The 16801-nt window shown below is 40.7% G+C and overlaps 1 protein-coding gene across 1 annotated transcript; it reads left to right on the forward strand.

Moving 5' to 3' along the window:
- Positions 1 to 198: 198 nt before the first annotated feature.
- On the forward strand, positions 199 to 10717 carry LOC311103861 (uncharacterized protein; the record flags this gene model as incomplete). Its single annotated transcript, XM_084145496.1, has 15 exons — positions 199 to 277; positions 2132 to 2455; positions 2751 to 2804; positions 3077 to 3215; positions 3350 to 3504; positions 4488 to 4626; positions 4761 to 4915; positions 5899 to 6037; positions 6172 to 6230; positions 7311 to 7449; positions 7584 to 7642; positions 8723 to 8861; positions 8996 to 9054; positions 10134 to 10272; positions 10407 to 10717. 15 exons carry the CDS (start codon positions 199 to 201, stop codon positions 10462 to 10464), a joined length of 1836 nt encoding a protein of 611 aa, XP_084001622.1. The 3' UTR covers positions 10465 to 10717.
- Positions 10718 to 16801: the final 6084 nt, after the last annotated feature.

Raw genomic sequence — 16801 nt, forward strand, 5'->3', positions numbered from 1 at the left:
AACTTTGAAGTGGAAAATCTAAATTTCAGTTTAGATTTTTTTGGGGGGGTTCTATGCAGTTGTAAATCAAACTTATACATTGTAAACACCAAATGTTTTATCAATTTCAACTTATTTTAGAAAAATAGTGAATCGTGCAAGAGTGTCAATACGTTTGACCGCGTCTGTACATTCATCGCAACTTCAGGCTCATTCAGAATGGACAAAACCACAAGTAGCAACTCTGTCACTTTCAACATTCCTAAAGTGGACTTTAACTACGAGGGGTCATACCGATGTCAGTATCAGACAAGGGTATCCAGTCGAGACTTCAGCTCCACTCAAAGTTACTCTGTTTAATTTTCGGTTATACAGTGGGGAGAACAAGTATTTGATACACTGCTGATTTTGCAGGGTTTCCTACTTACAAAGCATGTAGAGGTCTGTACTTTTTATCATAGGTACACTTCAACTGTGAGAGACGGAATCTAAAACAAAAATCCAGAAAATCCCATTGTATGATTTTTAAGTAATTAATGTGCATTTTATTGCATGACATACGTATTTGATCACCTACCAACCAGTAAGAATTCCGGCTCTCACAGACCTGTTAGTTTTTCTTTAAGAAGCCCTCCTGTTCTCCACTCATTACCTGTATTAACTGCACCTGTTTGAACTCATTACCTGTATAAAAGACACCTGTTCACACACTCAATCAAACAGACGCCAACCTCTCCACAATGGCCAAGACCAGAGAGCTGTGTAAGGACATCAGGGATAAAATTGTAGACCTGCACAAGGCTGGGATGGGCTACAGGACAATAGGCAAGCAGCTTGGTGAGAAGGCAACAACTGTTGGCGCAATTATTAGAAAATGGAAGAAGTTCAAGATGACGGTCAATCACCCTCGGTCTGGGGCTCCATGCAAGATCTCACCTCGTGGGGCATCAATGATCATGAGGAAGGTGAGGGATCAGCCCAGAACTACACGGCAGGACCTGGTCAAAGACCTGAAGAGAGCTGGGACCACAGTCTCAAAGAAAACCATTAGTAACACACTACGCCGTCATGGATTAAAATCCTGCAGCGCACGCAAGGTCCCCCTACTCAAGCCAGCGCATGTCCAGGCCCGTCTGAAGTTTGCCAATGACCATCTGGATGATCCAGAGGAGGAATGGGAGAAGGTCATGTGGTCTGATGAGACAAAAATATAGCTTTTTGGTCTAAACTCCACTCGCCGTGTTTGGAGGAAGAAGAAGGATGAGTACAACCCCAAGAACACCATCCCAACCGTGAAGCATGGAGGTGGAAACATCATTCTTTGGGGATGCTTTTCTGCAAAGGGGACAGGACGACTGCACCGTATTGAGGGGAGGATGGATGGGGCCATGTATCGCAAGATCTTGGCCAACAACCTCCTTCCCTCAGTAAGAGCATTGAAGATGGGTCGTGGCTGGGTCTTCCAGCATGACAACGACCCGAAACACACAGCCAGGGCAACTAAGGAGTGGCTCTGTAAGAAGCATCTCAAGGTCCTGGAGTGGCCTAGCCAGTCTCCAGACCTGAACCCAATAGAAAATCTTTGGAGGGAGCTGAAAGTCCGTATTGCCCAGCAACAGCCCCGAAACCTGAAGGATCTGGAGAAGGTCTGTATGGAGGAGTGGGCCAAAATCCCTGCTGCAGTGTGTGCAAACCTGGTCAAGACCTACAGGAAACGTATGTTCTCTGTAATTGCAAACAAAGGTTTCTGTACCAAATATTAAGTTCTGCTTTTCTGATGTATCAAATACTTATGTCATGCAATAAAATGCAAATTAATTACTTAAAAATCATACAATGTGATTTTCTGGATTTTCTAGATTCCGTCTCTCGCAGTTGAAGTGTATCTATGATAAAAATTACAGACCTCTACATGCTTTGTAAGTAGGAAAACCTTCAAAATCGGCAGTGTATCAAATACTTGTTCTCCCCACTGTAGGTGAGCAACTCAACATTAATGCAAGAGGAACACTGGGTTCCGAGATTATACGTTCTTTAATGCAAGAGTTCTCTTCATAATGTATTCTAGCATAGTGTTTTCTTGGCAAGAAAAATGATTGTTATGCTGCAGTCACAGTGCACACGTTAACAACCTGCTCTTGTCTTTTCCTAGTCGTCTTGCTACAGCCCAACATCTCTCTCAGTGCTCCAAATGGATCGATGGTCTGGGGACTTCAGGGGCCAGAGGTGACCAGGGGCCACAGCTTCTTCATCACCTGCTCCATTCAGCCACAGTATCCTGGAGGCCTCTTCTATCTGGACTTCTCTGGGTCCAACAGAACTGAGACTAAGCCAGCAGTCAGCCACTCTGCCTCCTTCCACTTCCCTGTTGCAGAGTATAAAGACCAGGGGAACTACAGTTGTGTTTATGAAGTTAATGTCTCCACCCTGTCATTCCATTCTACCAAGACAGAGATGCTGACAGTCAGCATTCAAGGTACAATAAGTTTGTTTCATGTTTCTCAAATGCATTACCATGAAGGCCATATTTAAGGATTGTGAATAGAAAAAAATATAGATATTATCAGTCCTATCAGTCATGCAATATTTTTTAAAGACCAATGTTTTACATTGCAGAAGAATTTGATAGCTATACAAATTCTGAAATGTAGTCTTCTGAAAGATGGTATATATGGTGTTGTTTCTCTCCATAGCATCTATAGTCCCCATTATTGCCGCTGGCGCAACAGGTGGGCTCCTCCTCCTGCTGCTGCTGCTAATTCCTTGTCTAGTCTGGAGGAAGAGAAACAGCAGAGAGCAGTCTATTATGATAAACCCAAGAGAAAGTAAGTTCTACTTCCTCTAATTAGGATTTTGATTAGGGTTGCAAAATTCTCCGTTTTTTTCAAGAACTCCCAGTTCGAAGATTCCTGAAATCAGGAAGGATTAATCAGGAAATTTGGAATCCTCCAACCAGGATCTTTAGAAAACATGGACATTTTGATAACCAGAATTTTTCAACCCTAATTTTGTATATGGTTTTGTACTGTTTATGATATATATTCCTGCTTACATTAACTGATGTCATTTATATGAATTTAACTGATTAATCCCTGAGCTTCCATTAACATGAACGCATATGGAAACACTGGAGGTGCAGCGAGTGAAGAGGATTATGAAGAGGATTACGTCAACGCAGAAACCTTTGTCAACAAGAGCAAAGATGAAGACTTGAAAAAAGGATGCCATGCAGGAATGTATGTGAAAAGGGATTCGCTTACCACTAAAAATAATGATTTAAAAAATGTCTGCAGTTATGAAGGGATAACGTGTGCCAAGATCCTGACTTGAAGTCCAGGCATGTAACTCAAATGTTTGTGTTCTTTCTCAGGAATGCTCCAGGAGCCATCAACAAGTGTGGAAACAACCAAGGTGAAGGGCCAGAGGCAGGTGAGGAAGATGAGGAAGACTATGAAAATCCAAATACCTTCACAGAGACGGATTTAGCTGAAGATATGTATGATGAAGACAATGAGTCTTTAGACCGTGAGTTGAATTATAAGGGCTTAAAAAAAAAAAAAACATCAAAACGTTCAGTTAGTAGATAAGAGTAAATGCTTGTGAATTAGAATGTCAGTGTATACTGAACAAAAATATGAATGCAACAAGCAACAATTTCATAGATTTTAATCAGTTACAGTTCATATCAGGAAATCAGTCAATTTAAATAAATTCATTAGGTCCTAATCTATGGATTTCACATCACTGGGAATACAGATATCCTTAAAAGAAAATGGCCGCACAATGGGCCTCAGGATCTCGTCACAGTATTTTTGTGCTTTCAAATTACCATAGATAAAATGCAATTGTGTTCGATGTCCATAGCATATGCCTGCCCATACCATAACCCCACCGCCACCATTGGGAACTCTTTTCACAACATTGATATCAGCAAACCTCTCGCCCACACGATGCCATACACATGGTCTGCAGTTGTGACGCCGGTTGGATGTACTGCCAAACTCTCTAAAACAACATTGGAGGCAGCTAATGGTAGAGAAATGAACCTAACATTCTCTGGCAACAGCTCTGGTGGACATTCCTGCAGTCAGCATGCCAATTGCATGCCCCCTCAAAACTTGAGACATCTGTGGCATTGTGTTGTGTGACAAAACTACACATTTTAGAGTGGCCTATTATTGTCCCCAGCAGAAGGTGCACCTGTGTAATGATCATGCTGTTTAATCAGCTTCTTGATATTCCACAACTGTCAGGTGGATGGATTATCTTGGCCAAGGAGAAATTCTTACAAATTTGTGCAAAAATCTGAGATAAATACGCTTTTGTGCGTATGTAACATTTCAGGGAACTTTTATTTCAGCTCATGAAAAATGGGACCAACACTTTACATGTTGCGTTTATATTTTTGTTCAGTGTATGATTTCTAGTTGGGGTACTCTTTATGATAGCTATTCCTTCTTACATTCACTGATGTAATTTATATGAATTAAAATGAATTAATCCCTCAGCTGCCATGAGCATGAACAAGTACGGAAACACTGTGGGTGCAGCGAGTGAGGAAGTTGATGAAGAGGATTACGTCAACGCAGAAATCTTTGTCAATAAGAGCAAAGATGAAGACATGAAAAAAGGATGCCATGCAAGCATGTATGTGAAAAGGGAGAAACTTACCACGAAAAGTTATGATTTTGAAAATGTCAGCAGTTATGAATGGATAACGTGTGCCAAGATCCTGACTTGAAGTCCAGGCATGTAACTCAAATGTTTGTGTTCTTTCTCAGGAATGCTCCAGGAGCCATCAACAAGTGTGGAAACAACCAAGGTGAAGGGCCAGAGGCAGGTGAGGAAGATGAGGAAGACTATGAAAATCCAAATACCTTCACAGAGACGGATTTAGCTGAAGATATGTATGATGAAGACAATGAGTCTTTAGACCGTGAGTTGAATTATAAGGGCTTAAAAAAAAAAAAAACATCAAAACGTTCAGTTAGTAGATAAGAGTAAATGCTTGTGAATTAGAATGTCAGTGTATACTGAACAAAAATATGAATGCAACAAGCAACAATTTCATAGATTTTAATCAGTTACAGTTCATATCAGGAAATCAGTCAATTTAAATAAATTCATTAGGTCCTAATCTATGGATTTCACATCACTGGGAATACAGATATCCTTAAAAGAAAATGGCCGCACAATGGGCCTCAGGATCTCGTCACAGTATTTTTGTGCTTTCAAATTACCATAGATAAAATGCAATTGTGTTCGATGTCCATAGCTTATGCCTGCCCATACCATAACCCCACCGCCACCATTGGGAACTCTTTTCACAACATTGATATCAGCAAACCTCTCGCCCACACGATGCCATACACATGGTCTGCAGTTGTGACGCCGGTTGGATGTACTGCCAAACTCTCTAAAACAACATTGGAGGCAGCTAATGGTAGAGAAATGAACCTAACATTCTCTGGCAACAGCTCTGGTGGACATTCCTGCAGTCAGCATGCCAATTGCATGCCCCCTCAAAACTTGAGACATCTGTGGCATTGTGTTGTGTGACAAAACTACACATTTTAGAGTGGCCTATTATTGTCCCCAGCAGAAGGTGCACCTGTGTAATGATCATGCTGTTTAATCAGCTTCTTGATATTCCACAACTGTCAGGTGGATGGATTATCTTGGCCAAGGAGAAATTCTTACAAATTTGTGCAAAAATCTGAGATAAATACGCTTTTGTGCGTATGTAACATTTCAGGGAACTTTTATTTCAGCTCATGAAAAATGGGACCAACACTTTACATGTTGCGTTTATATTTTTGTTCAGTGTATGATTTCTAGTTGGGGTACTCTTTATGATAGCTATTCCTTCTTACATTCACTGATGTAATTTATATGAATTAAAATGAATTAATCCCTCAGCTGCCATGAGCATGAACAAGTACGGAAACACTGTGGGTGCAGCGAGTGAGGAAGTTGATGAAGAGGATTACGTCAACGCAGAAATCTTTGTCAATAAGAGCAAAGATGAAGACATGAAAAAAGGATGCCATGCAAGCATGTATGTGAAAAGGGAGAAACTTACCACGAAAAGTTATGATTTTGAAAATGTCAGCAGTTATGAATGGATACCCTGTGCTAAGATCCTGACTTGACATCCAGGCATGTAACTCAAATGTTTGTATTCATCCTCAGGAATGCTCCAGGAGCCATGAACAAGTGTGGAAACAACCAAGGTGAAGGGCCAGAGGCAGGTGAGGAAGATGAGGAAGACTATGAAAATCCAAATACCTTCACAGAGACGGATTTAGCTGAAGATATGTATGATGAAGACAATGAGTCTTTAGACCTTGAGTTGAATTATAAGGGCTTAAAAAAAAAAAACAACATCAAAACGTTCAGTTAGTAGATAAGAGTAAATGCTTGTGAATTAGAATGTCAGTGTATGCTGAACAAAAATATGAATGCAACAAGCAACAATTTCATAGATTTTAATCAGTTACAGTTCATATCAGGAAATCAGTCAATTTAAATAAATTCATTAGGTCCTAATCTATGGATTTCACATCACTGGGAATACAGATATCCTTAAAAGAAAATGGCCGCACAATGGGCCTCAGGATCTCGTCACAGTATTTTTGTGCTTTCAAATTACCATAGATAAAATGCAATTGTGTTCGATGTCCATAGCTTATGCCTGCCCATACCATAACCCCACCGCCACCATTGGGAACTCTTTTCACAACATTGATATCAGCAAACCTCTCGCCCACACGATGCCATACACATGGTCTGCAGTTGTGACGCCAGTTGGATGTACTGCCAAACTCTCTAAAACAACATTGGAGGCAGCTAATGGTAGAGAAATTAACCTAACATTCTCTGGCAACAGCTCTGGTGGACATTCCTGCAGTCAGCATGCCAATTGCATGCCCCCTCAAAACTTGAGACATCTGTGGCATTGTGTTGTGTGACAAAACTGCACATTTTAGAGTGGCCTATTATTGTCCCCAGCAGAAGGTGCACCTGTGTAATGATCATGCTGTTTAATCAGCTTCTTGATATTCCACAACTGTCAGGTGGATGGATTATCTTGGCCAAGGAGAAATTCTCACAAATTTGTGCAAAGATCTGAGATAAATACGCTTTTGTGCGTATGTAACATTTCAGGGAACTTTTATTTCAGCTCATGAAAAATGGGACCAACACTTTACATGTTGCGTTTATATTTTTGTTCAGTGTATGATTTCTAGTTGGGGTACTCTTTATGATAGATATTCCTTCTTACATTCATTGATGTAATTTATATGAATTAAAATGAATTAATCCCTCAGCTGCCATGAGCATGAACAAGTACGGAAACACTGTGGGTGCAGCGAGTGAGGAAGTTGATGAAGAGGATTACATCAACGCAGAAATCTTTGTCAATAAGAGCAAAGATGAAGACATGAAAAAAGGATGCCATGCAAGCATGTATGTGAAAAGGGAGAAACTTACCACGAAAAGTTATGATTTTGAAAATGTCAGCAGTTATGAATGGATACCCTGTGCTAAGATCCTGACTTGACATCCAGGCATGTAACTCAAATGTTTGTATTCATCCTCAGGAATGCTCCAGGAGCCATGAACAAGTGTGGAAACAACCAAGGTGAAGGGCCAGAGGCAGGTGAGGAAGATGAGGAAGACTATGAAAATCCAAATACCTTCACAGAGACGGATTTAGCTGAAGATATGTATGATGAAGACAATGAGTCTTTAGACCTTGAGTTGAATTATAAGGGCTTAAAAAAAAAAAAAAACATCAAAACGTTCAGTTAGTAGATAAGAGTAAATGCTTGTGAATTAGAATGTCAGTGTATGCTGAACAAAAATATGAATGCAACAAGCAACAATTTCATAGATTTTAATCAGTTACAGTTCATATCAGGAAATCAGTCAATTTAAATAAATTCATTAGGTCCTAATCTATGGATTTCACATCACTGGGAATACAGATATCCTTAAAAGAAAATGGCCGCACAATGGGCCTCAGGATCTCGTCACAGTATTTTTGTGCTTTCAAATTACCATAGATAAAATGCAATTGTGTTCGATGTCCATAGCTTATGCCTGCCCATACCATAACCCCACCGCCACCATTGGGAACTCTTTTCACAACATTGATATCAGCAAACCTCTCGCCCACACGATGCCATACACATGGTCTGCAGTTGTGACGCCAGTTGGATGTACTGCCAAACTCTCTAAAACAACATTGGAGGCAGCTAATGGTAGAGAAATTAACCTAACATTCTCTGGCAACAGCTCTGGTGGACATTCCTGCAGTCAGCATGCCAATTGCATGCCCCCTCAAAACTTGAGACATCTGTGGCATTGTGTTGTGTGACAAAACTGCACATTTTAGAGTGGCCTATTATTGTCCCCAGCAGAAGGTGCACCTGTGTAATGATCATGCTGTTTAATCAGCTTCTTGATATTCCACAACTGTCAGGTGGATGGATTATCTTGGCCAAGGAGAAATTCTCACAAATTTGTGCAAAGATCTGAGATAAATACGCTTTTGTGCGTATGTAACATTTCAGGGAACTTTTATTTCAGCTCATGAAAAATGGGACCAACACTTTACATGTTGCGTTTATATTTTTGTTCAGTGTATGATTTCTAGTTGGGGTACTCTTTATGATAGATATTCCTTCTTACATTCATTGATGTAATTTATATGAATTAAAATGAATTAATCCCTCAGCTGCCATGAGCATGAACAAGTACGGAAACACTGTGGGTGCAGCGAGTGAGGAAGTTGATGAAGAGGATTACATCAACGCAGAAATCTTTGTCAATAAGAGCAAAGATGAAGACATGAAAAAAGGATGCCATGCAAGCATGTATGTGAAAAGGGAGAAACTTACCACGAAAAGTTATGATTTTGAAAATGTCAGCAGTTATGAATGGATACCCTGTGCTAAGATCCTGACTTGACATCCAGAAATGTAACTCAAATGTTTGTATTCATCCTCAGGAATGCTCCAGGAGCCATGAACAAGTGTGGAAACAACCAAGGTGAAGGGCCAGAGGCAGGTGAGGAAGATGAGGAAGACTATGAAAATCCAAATACCTTCACAGAGACGGATTTAGCTGAAGATATGTATGATGAAGACAATGAGTCTTTAGACCTTGAGTTGAATTATAAGGGCTTAAAAAAAAAAAAAACATCAAAACGTTCAGTTAGTAGATAAGAGTAAATGCTTGTGAATTAGAATGTCAGTGTATGCTGAACAAAAATATGAATGCAACAAGCAACAATTTCATAGATTTTAATCAGTTACAGTTCATATCAGGAAATCAGTCAATTTAAATAAATTCATTAGGTCCTAATCTATGGATTTCACATCACTGGGAATACAGATATCCTTAAAAGAAAATGGCCGCACAATGGGCCTCAGGATCTCGTCACAGTATTTTTGTGCTTTCAAATTACCATAGATAAAATGCAATTGTGTTCGATGTCCATAGCTTATGCCTGCCCATACCATAACCCCACCGCCACCATTGGGAACTCTTTTCACAACATTGATATCAGCAAACCTCTCGCCCACACGATGCCATACACATGGTCTGCAGTTGTGACGCCAGTTGGATGTACTGCCAAACTCTCTAAAACAACATTGGAGGCAGCTAATGGTAGAGAAATTAACCTAACATTCTCTGGCAACAGCTCTGGTGGACATTCCTGCAGTCAGCATGCCAATTGCATGCCCCCTCAAAACTTGAGACATCTGTGGCATTGTGTTGTGTGACAAAACTGCACATTTTAGAGTGGCCTATTATTGTCCCCAGCAGAAGGTGCACCTGTGTAATGATCATGCTGTTTAATCAGCTTCTTGATATTCCACAACTGTCAGGTGGATGGATTATCTTGGCCAAGGAGAAATTCTCACAAATTTGTGCAAAGATCTGAGATAAATACGCTTTTGTGCGTATGTAACATTTCAGGGAACTTTTATTTCAGCTCATGAAAAATGGGACCAACACTTTACATGTTGCGTTTATATTTTTGTTCAGTGTATGATTTCTAGTTGGGGTACTCTTTATGATAGATATTCCTTCTTACATTCATTGATGTAATTTATATGAATTAAAATGAATTAATCCCTCAGCTGCCATGAGCATGAACAAGTACGGAAACACTGTGGGTGCAGCGAGTGAGGAAGTTGATGAAGAGGATTACATCAACGCAGAAATCTTTGTCAATAAGAGCAAAGATGAAGACATGAAAAAAGGATGCCATGCAAGCATGTATGTGAAAAGGGAGAAACTTACCACGAAAAGTTATGATTTTGAAAATGTCAGCAGTTATGAATGGATACCCTGTGCTAAGATCCTGACTTGACATCCAGGCATGTAACTCAAATGTTTGTATTCATCCTCAGGAATGCTCCAGGAGCTATGAACAAGTGTGGAAACAACCAAGGTGAAGGAGGCAGGTGAGGAAGATGAGGACATCTATGAAAATCCAGATACCTTCACAGGGATGGATGATGCTGAAGACATGTATGATGAAGACAATGAGTCTTTAGACCTGGAGCAGCTCACTTAATGTAAAGCTGGAGGGGAGAATGACTATGAAGAATATGACAACATATACTCAAACTATGAGTGAAGGCCTTGTACTAGGCATGTTGATGCAGAGATATTGATACCAGGAGAGGCTTGAAAGGTTAGCTTGGTGAGTTGAATTATAAATCTTTTCATCAAAATGTTCAGTTAGTAGATAAGAGTACATGCTTTGTTTGAATGTGAATTAGAATTTCAATGTACATTTGTTGGGTGTATGATTTCTAGTTGTATTCTTGCTGGTTAATTGTATGAGTTTTCTGCCTTGACTAACACATGTAGCTCTATTTATCTTTTTTATTATTCATTAAATAAAAATATATATACACAACCGGTCAAAAGTTTTAGAACACCTACTCATTCAAAGGTTATTCTTTATTTTTACTATTTTCTACATTGTAGAATAATAGTGAAGACATCAAAACTATGAATTAACACATACAGTGGGGAGAACAAGTATTTGATACACTGGCCGATTTTGCAGGTTTTCCTACTTACAAAGCATGTAGAGGTCTGTAATTTTTATCATAGGTACACTTCAACTGTGAGAGACGGAATCTAAAACAAAAATCCAGAAAATCACATTGTATGATTTTTAAGTAATTAATTTGCATTTTATTGCATGACATAAGTATTTGATCACCTACCAACCAGTAAGAATTCTGGCTCTCACAGACCTGTTAGTTTTTCTTTAAGAAGCCCTCCTGTTACCTGTATAAAAGACACCTTTCCACACACTCAATCAAACAGACTTCAACCTCTCCACAATGGCCAAGACCAGAGAGCTGTGTAAGGACATCAGGGATAAAATTGTAGACCTGCACAAGGCTGGGATGGGCTACAGGACAATAGGCAAGCAGCTTGGTGAGAAGGCAACAACTGTTGGCGCAATTATTAGAAAATGGATGAAGTTCAAGATGACGGTCAATCACCCTCGGTCTGGGGCTCCATGCAAGATCTCACCTCGTGGGGCATCAATGATCATGAGGAAGGTGAGGGATCAGCCCAGAACTACACGGCAGGACCTGGTCAATGACCTGAAGAGAGCTGGGACCACAGTAACACACTACGCCGTCATGAATTAAAATCCTGCAGCGCACGCAAGGTCCCCCTGCTCAAGCCAGCGCATGTCCAGGCCCATCTGAAGTTTGGCAATGACCATCTGGATGATCCAGAGGAGGAATGGGAGAAGGTCATGTGGTCTGATGAGACAAAAATAGAGCTTTTTGGTCTAAACTCCACTCGCCGTGTTTGGAGGAAGAAGAAGGATGAGTACAACCCCAAGAACACCATCCCAACCGTGAAGCATGGTGGTGGAAACATCATTCTTTGGGGATGCTTTTCTGCGAAGGGGACAAGACGACTGCACCGTATTGAGGGGAGGATGGATGGGGCCATGTATCGCGAGATCTTGGCCAACAACCTCCTTCCCTCAGTAAGAGCATTGAAGATGGGTCGTGGCTGGGTCTTCCAGCATGACAACGACCCGAAACACAGAGCCAGGGCAACTAAGGAGTGGCTCCGTAAGAAGCATCTCAAGGTCCTGGAGTGGCCTAGCTAGTATCCAGACCTGAACCTAATAGAACATCTTTGGAGGGAGCTGAAAGTCCGTATTGCCCAGCGACAGCCCCGAAACCTGAAGGATCTGGAGAAAGTCTGTATGGAGGAGTGGGCCAAAATCCCTGCTGCAGTATGTGCAAACCTGGTCAAGACCTACAGAAAACGTATGATCTCTGTAATTGCAAACAAAGGTTTCTGTACCATATATTAAGTTCTGCTTTTCTGATGTATCAAGTACCTATGTCATGCAATAAAATGCAAAATAATTACTTAAAAATCATACAATGTGATTTTCTGCATTTTTGTTTTAGATTCCGTCTCTCACAGTTGAAGTGTACCTATGATAAAAATTACAGACCTCTACATGCTTTGTAAGTAGGAAAACCTGCAAAATCGGCAGTGTATCAAATACTTGTTCTCCCCACTGTATGGAATCATCTAGTAACCCAAAAAAGTGTTAAACAAATCAAAATATATTTTATATTTGAGATTCTTCAAATAGCCACCCTTTGGCTTGATGACAGCTTTGCACACTCTTGGTATTCTCTCAACCAGCTTCACCTGGAATGCTTTTCCAACAGTCTTGAAGGAGTTCCCACATATGCTGAGCACTTGTTGGCTGCTTTTCCTCAACTCTGCGGTCAGACTCATCCCAAACCATCTCAATTGGGTTGAGGTCGGGGGATTGTGGAGGCCAGGTCATCTGATGCAGCAGTCCATCACTCTCCTTCTTGGTAAAATAGCCCTTACTCAGCCTGGAGGTGTGTTGGGTCAGTGTCCTGTTGAAAATTAAATGACAGTCCCACTAAGCCCAAACCAGATGGGATGGCGTATCACCGCAGAATGCTGTGGTAGCCATACTGGTTAAGTGTGCCTTGAATTCTAAATAAATCACAGACAGTGTCACCAGCAAAGCATCCCCCACACCATAACGCCACCTCCTCCATGTTTTACGGTGAGAAATACACATGCGTAGAACATCCGTTCACCCACACTGCGTCTCACAAAGACATGATAGCAAGTTTCATCATAGCGCTTGATGGTTTTTGCGACTGTACTTGAAGAAACATTCAAAGTTCTTGACATTTTCCGGATTGACTGACCTTCATGTCTTAAAGCAATGATGGACTGTCGTTTCTCTTTGCTTATTTGAGCTGTTCTTGCCATAATATGGACTTGGTATTTTACCAAATAGGGCTATCTTCTGTATACCCCCCCCCCTACCTTGTCACAACACAACTGATTGACTCAAACGCATTAAGAAGGAAAGAAATTCCACAAATTAACTTTTAAGAAGGCACACCTGTTAATTGAAATGCATTCCAGGTGACTACCTCATGAAGCTGGTTGAGAGAATGCCAAAAGTGTGCAAAGCTGTCATCAAGGCAAAGGGTGGCTATTTGAAGAATCTCAAATATAAAATATATTTTGATTTGTTTAACACTTTTTTGGTTACTACATGATTCCATATGTGTTATTTTATAGTTTTGATGTCTTCGCAATTATTCTATAATGTAGAAAATAATAAAAAATAAAGAAAAACCCTTGAATGAGTAGTTGTTCTAAAACTTTGACCGTTAGTGTATATTATTTACTTGAGATTCAAAAGAGTGATTGTCTTGATGCATTAGCTGAACCCATTGAACATAATGTTATTTTTTTTTTATGTTCCACATAAAAAAATATATTAATATTTTAGACTAATTCTCTTCTATAATATTTTGTGTGCTGTCAAACAGTTGTGCTGTCAAAGAATGATCCGTAGCAATGACTGTTTGTGATATGCTAAACTTCAGATCTTCCCTCTTAGAAAAAGGGTTCCAAAAGGTTTTTTCTGCTGTCCCCATAGGAGAACCCTTTTTGGTTCCAGGTAAAACCCTTTTTGGTTCCAGGTAGAACCGTCTGTGTAAAGGGTTCTACCTGGAACCAAAAAGGGTTCTTCAAAGTGTTCTCCTATGGGGACAGCCGAATAACTCTTTTAGGTTCTAGATAGCACCTTTTTTTCTAAGTGTACAGTAAGTGTTAATACATTTGTACTGCGTGTATAAAATCTAACAATAATTTGATTTCAGTGTACATTTTCAATTGTTGTGTGTGTGGCTTTAAAGAACATGAAATCCATGAAACCTGATTACTTTTTACAAAAGCTTAAAAGTGACATTGTTGTTGTTGATGTGAGACTTCACAAGATGAACAGAAATGTCTTGAAAATATGTGGAGATTTAAATACTGTACAACTATATGGTCAACATTTAGAAATAGATCTCTGGACGCAGGAGGCCAAAATCGACTCTGACCAACAACTTTCATTTTGAAGAAACCTGTAAAGCGGAGGACGTGATAATGCAGGTCTTATTATTTCCACTAGGGAGAAATTGTGTCACATCGTTTATTATGTCAAACACACTACACACTGTGCAATCTCTCTCTCTCTCTCTCTCTCTCTCTCTCTCTCTCTCTCTCTCTCTCTCTCTCTCTCTCTCTCTCTCTCTCTCTCTCTCTCTCACACACACACACACAGGGGTCTCCCAAATTAGCAACCAAGTCATCGGTGCAGTGGCCGACATGCAGCGGCGAGACAGCCTCCGAGGGAAACCCACTCTTGACTGGTGTTCACATTTATTCATTTATTGAGGCTTTGCTTCTCCAGCCTGGCTGACACACACTGTCTGGAGCACAAGCTGCATTACTAGGTCGAGAGACAACAGCAGACATGAAGAAAAGAAGGCTGCCTAATGACAAGGAGGGCGGATCCCAACTGGAGCCACTACAGAGAGACAACTATATTGCTCTTCCATACTGTTTGCCAGGGACAAGAATTCGGCCTTGGCATTTTATCCACACCAGCCCCGACAACTACTTGTGCCGCCAACTCACCCCGGAATGGTGCCCAAACCCTATCAGCCACAAGCCCATCAGCCACTGCCCAGACCCTATCAGCCACTGCCCATACCCTATCACAGACCTACATCTACACCAGGCTTGAGCCTTCTGTCTGACATTCAGCATCCACTCTAGATGTAGACACAGGCAGTAGTGCTGACACATAACAGTACAGCGTTTCTCAACCATTTCTGTACCAGTGACTGACGAGACAGTCCTCTTTTTTTAACCAGCTCATATTTAAAACAAATACAATATGTAAAAGCACCACTGGAGACACAACTCACCACTATAACTGTGCCTCTGCTCTAGCTATTTTGTTTGCCTCCCTGTTGTGCTGTCTGTCTGTCTGTCTGTCTCAGCATCTTCTCTGCTGTCACTCTGTGCTTTTTCTTGTTCTCTGTCAGTCTGTCTGCCTGTCTGTTGTTATACGTTATAAAAGCCAAGCTAATGATTTAGAGCTCTATTCAATCAGATCTGCTTTAGCCAACACCCGCATAGCTGTTGTTTTGGCAGTGTTTGGGGGTGGAACAGTGTTAGAGCTGTCAAATTCACAAGCGGCTCCTGGCATTATACCTAAAGCGGACATTGCCATTGGCTGCCATTAGCATTAAGAGAAATCCCATGCAGCGTTGATTACAATTTCGAACACTGGAATCTGAAATGTTAATCTACACCTCGATTAGGCTGATACATTATTTTGAATCATGATTTTTAATTTGAGCGTCATTATTTCTACACTTTCTCGTTCTGAACGTCAAACGTGAGTGGGAGGGGTGTGGCTTTGTGACAATAATCAAGAGCAGCTGCTCCCCAATTTGACAGCTACAACGTACTTACAACTCCGACACCGCCAAAACATCAGCTATCTAGCCTAATGCTATATTGCAAATGAGTGCCTTTCATATGTGTTCCCCTGAATCAACACCTATCCTAAGTGTTAATCACAAGTCCTCTGTAGCTCAGCTGGTAGAGCACGGCGCTTGTAACACTAAGGTAGTGGGTTCGATCCCCGGGACCACCCATACACAAAAAAAAAAAATGTATGCACGCATGACTGTAAGTCGCTTTGGATAAAAGCGTCTGCTAAATGGCATATTATTATTATTACTATTACAGGCCTCCAGATGATCATTTTCCACTGGTGTCACTGTTGCCACTTACTGTTACAGTTTGTGGCACCAGCCCATGATTTGGTCGAACCCAAATCACGAGTAATTATCTTATAAAGTCATTCATAGTGCTTTATTAAGAAGTATAATAAATAGACTACTGAGGTATTCAAGAAATAAGTTGTTTCATCTAACATATCCAAGCAGGAATGCATGTTTCAAGATATTTTGATGTGCAACATAATCCAGTGATTGCCATGTATTTTGGGTTCACAAGTAGACAATAGTTGCTATATTTTACTGTCAGAATAGGACTCCAGAATTTCCTGATTTATTTTTGTTCAATAGAGATGAATTACTTAAATCTTATTTATGTAGTTTAGCAGGGCTCCCGAGTGGGGCAGCGGTCTAAGGCACTGCATCTCAGTGCTTGAGGCGTCACTACAGACCCCCTGGTTCGATTCCAGGCTGTATCATAACCGGCCGTGATTGGGAGTCCCATAGGGCGGCGCACAACTGGCCCAGCGTTTTCCAGGTTTGGCCGGTGTAGGCAGTCATTGTAAATAAGAATTTGTTCTTAACTGACTTGCCTAGTTAAATAAAGGTAAAAAAAAAAAAAAATACCACTGTGCTTACCTATGAAGCTAAGGAGGGTT

Source organism: Coregonus lavaretus, assembly GCF_964263955.1.
Source record: "Coregonus lavaretus genome assembly, chromosome: 28".
Taxonomy (NCBI): Eukaryota; Metazoa; Chordata; class Actinopteri; order Salmoniformes; family Salmonidae; genus Coregonus; species Coregonus lavaretus.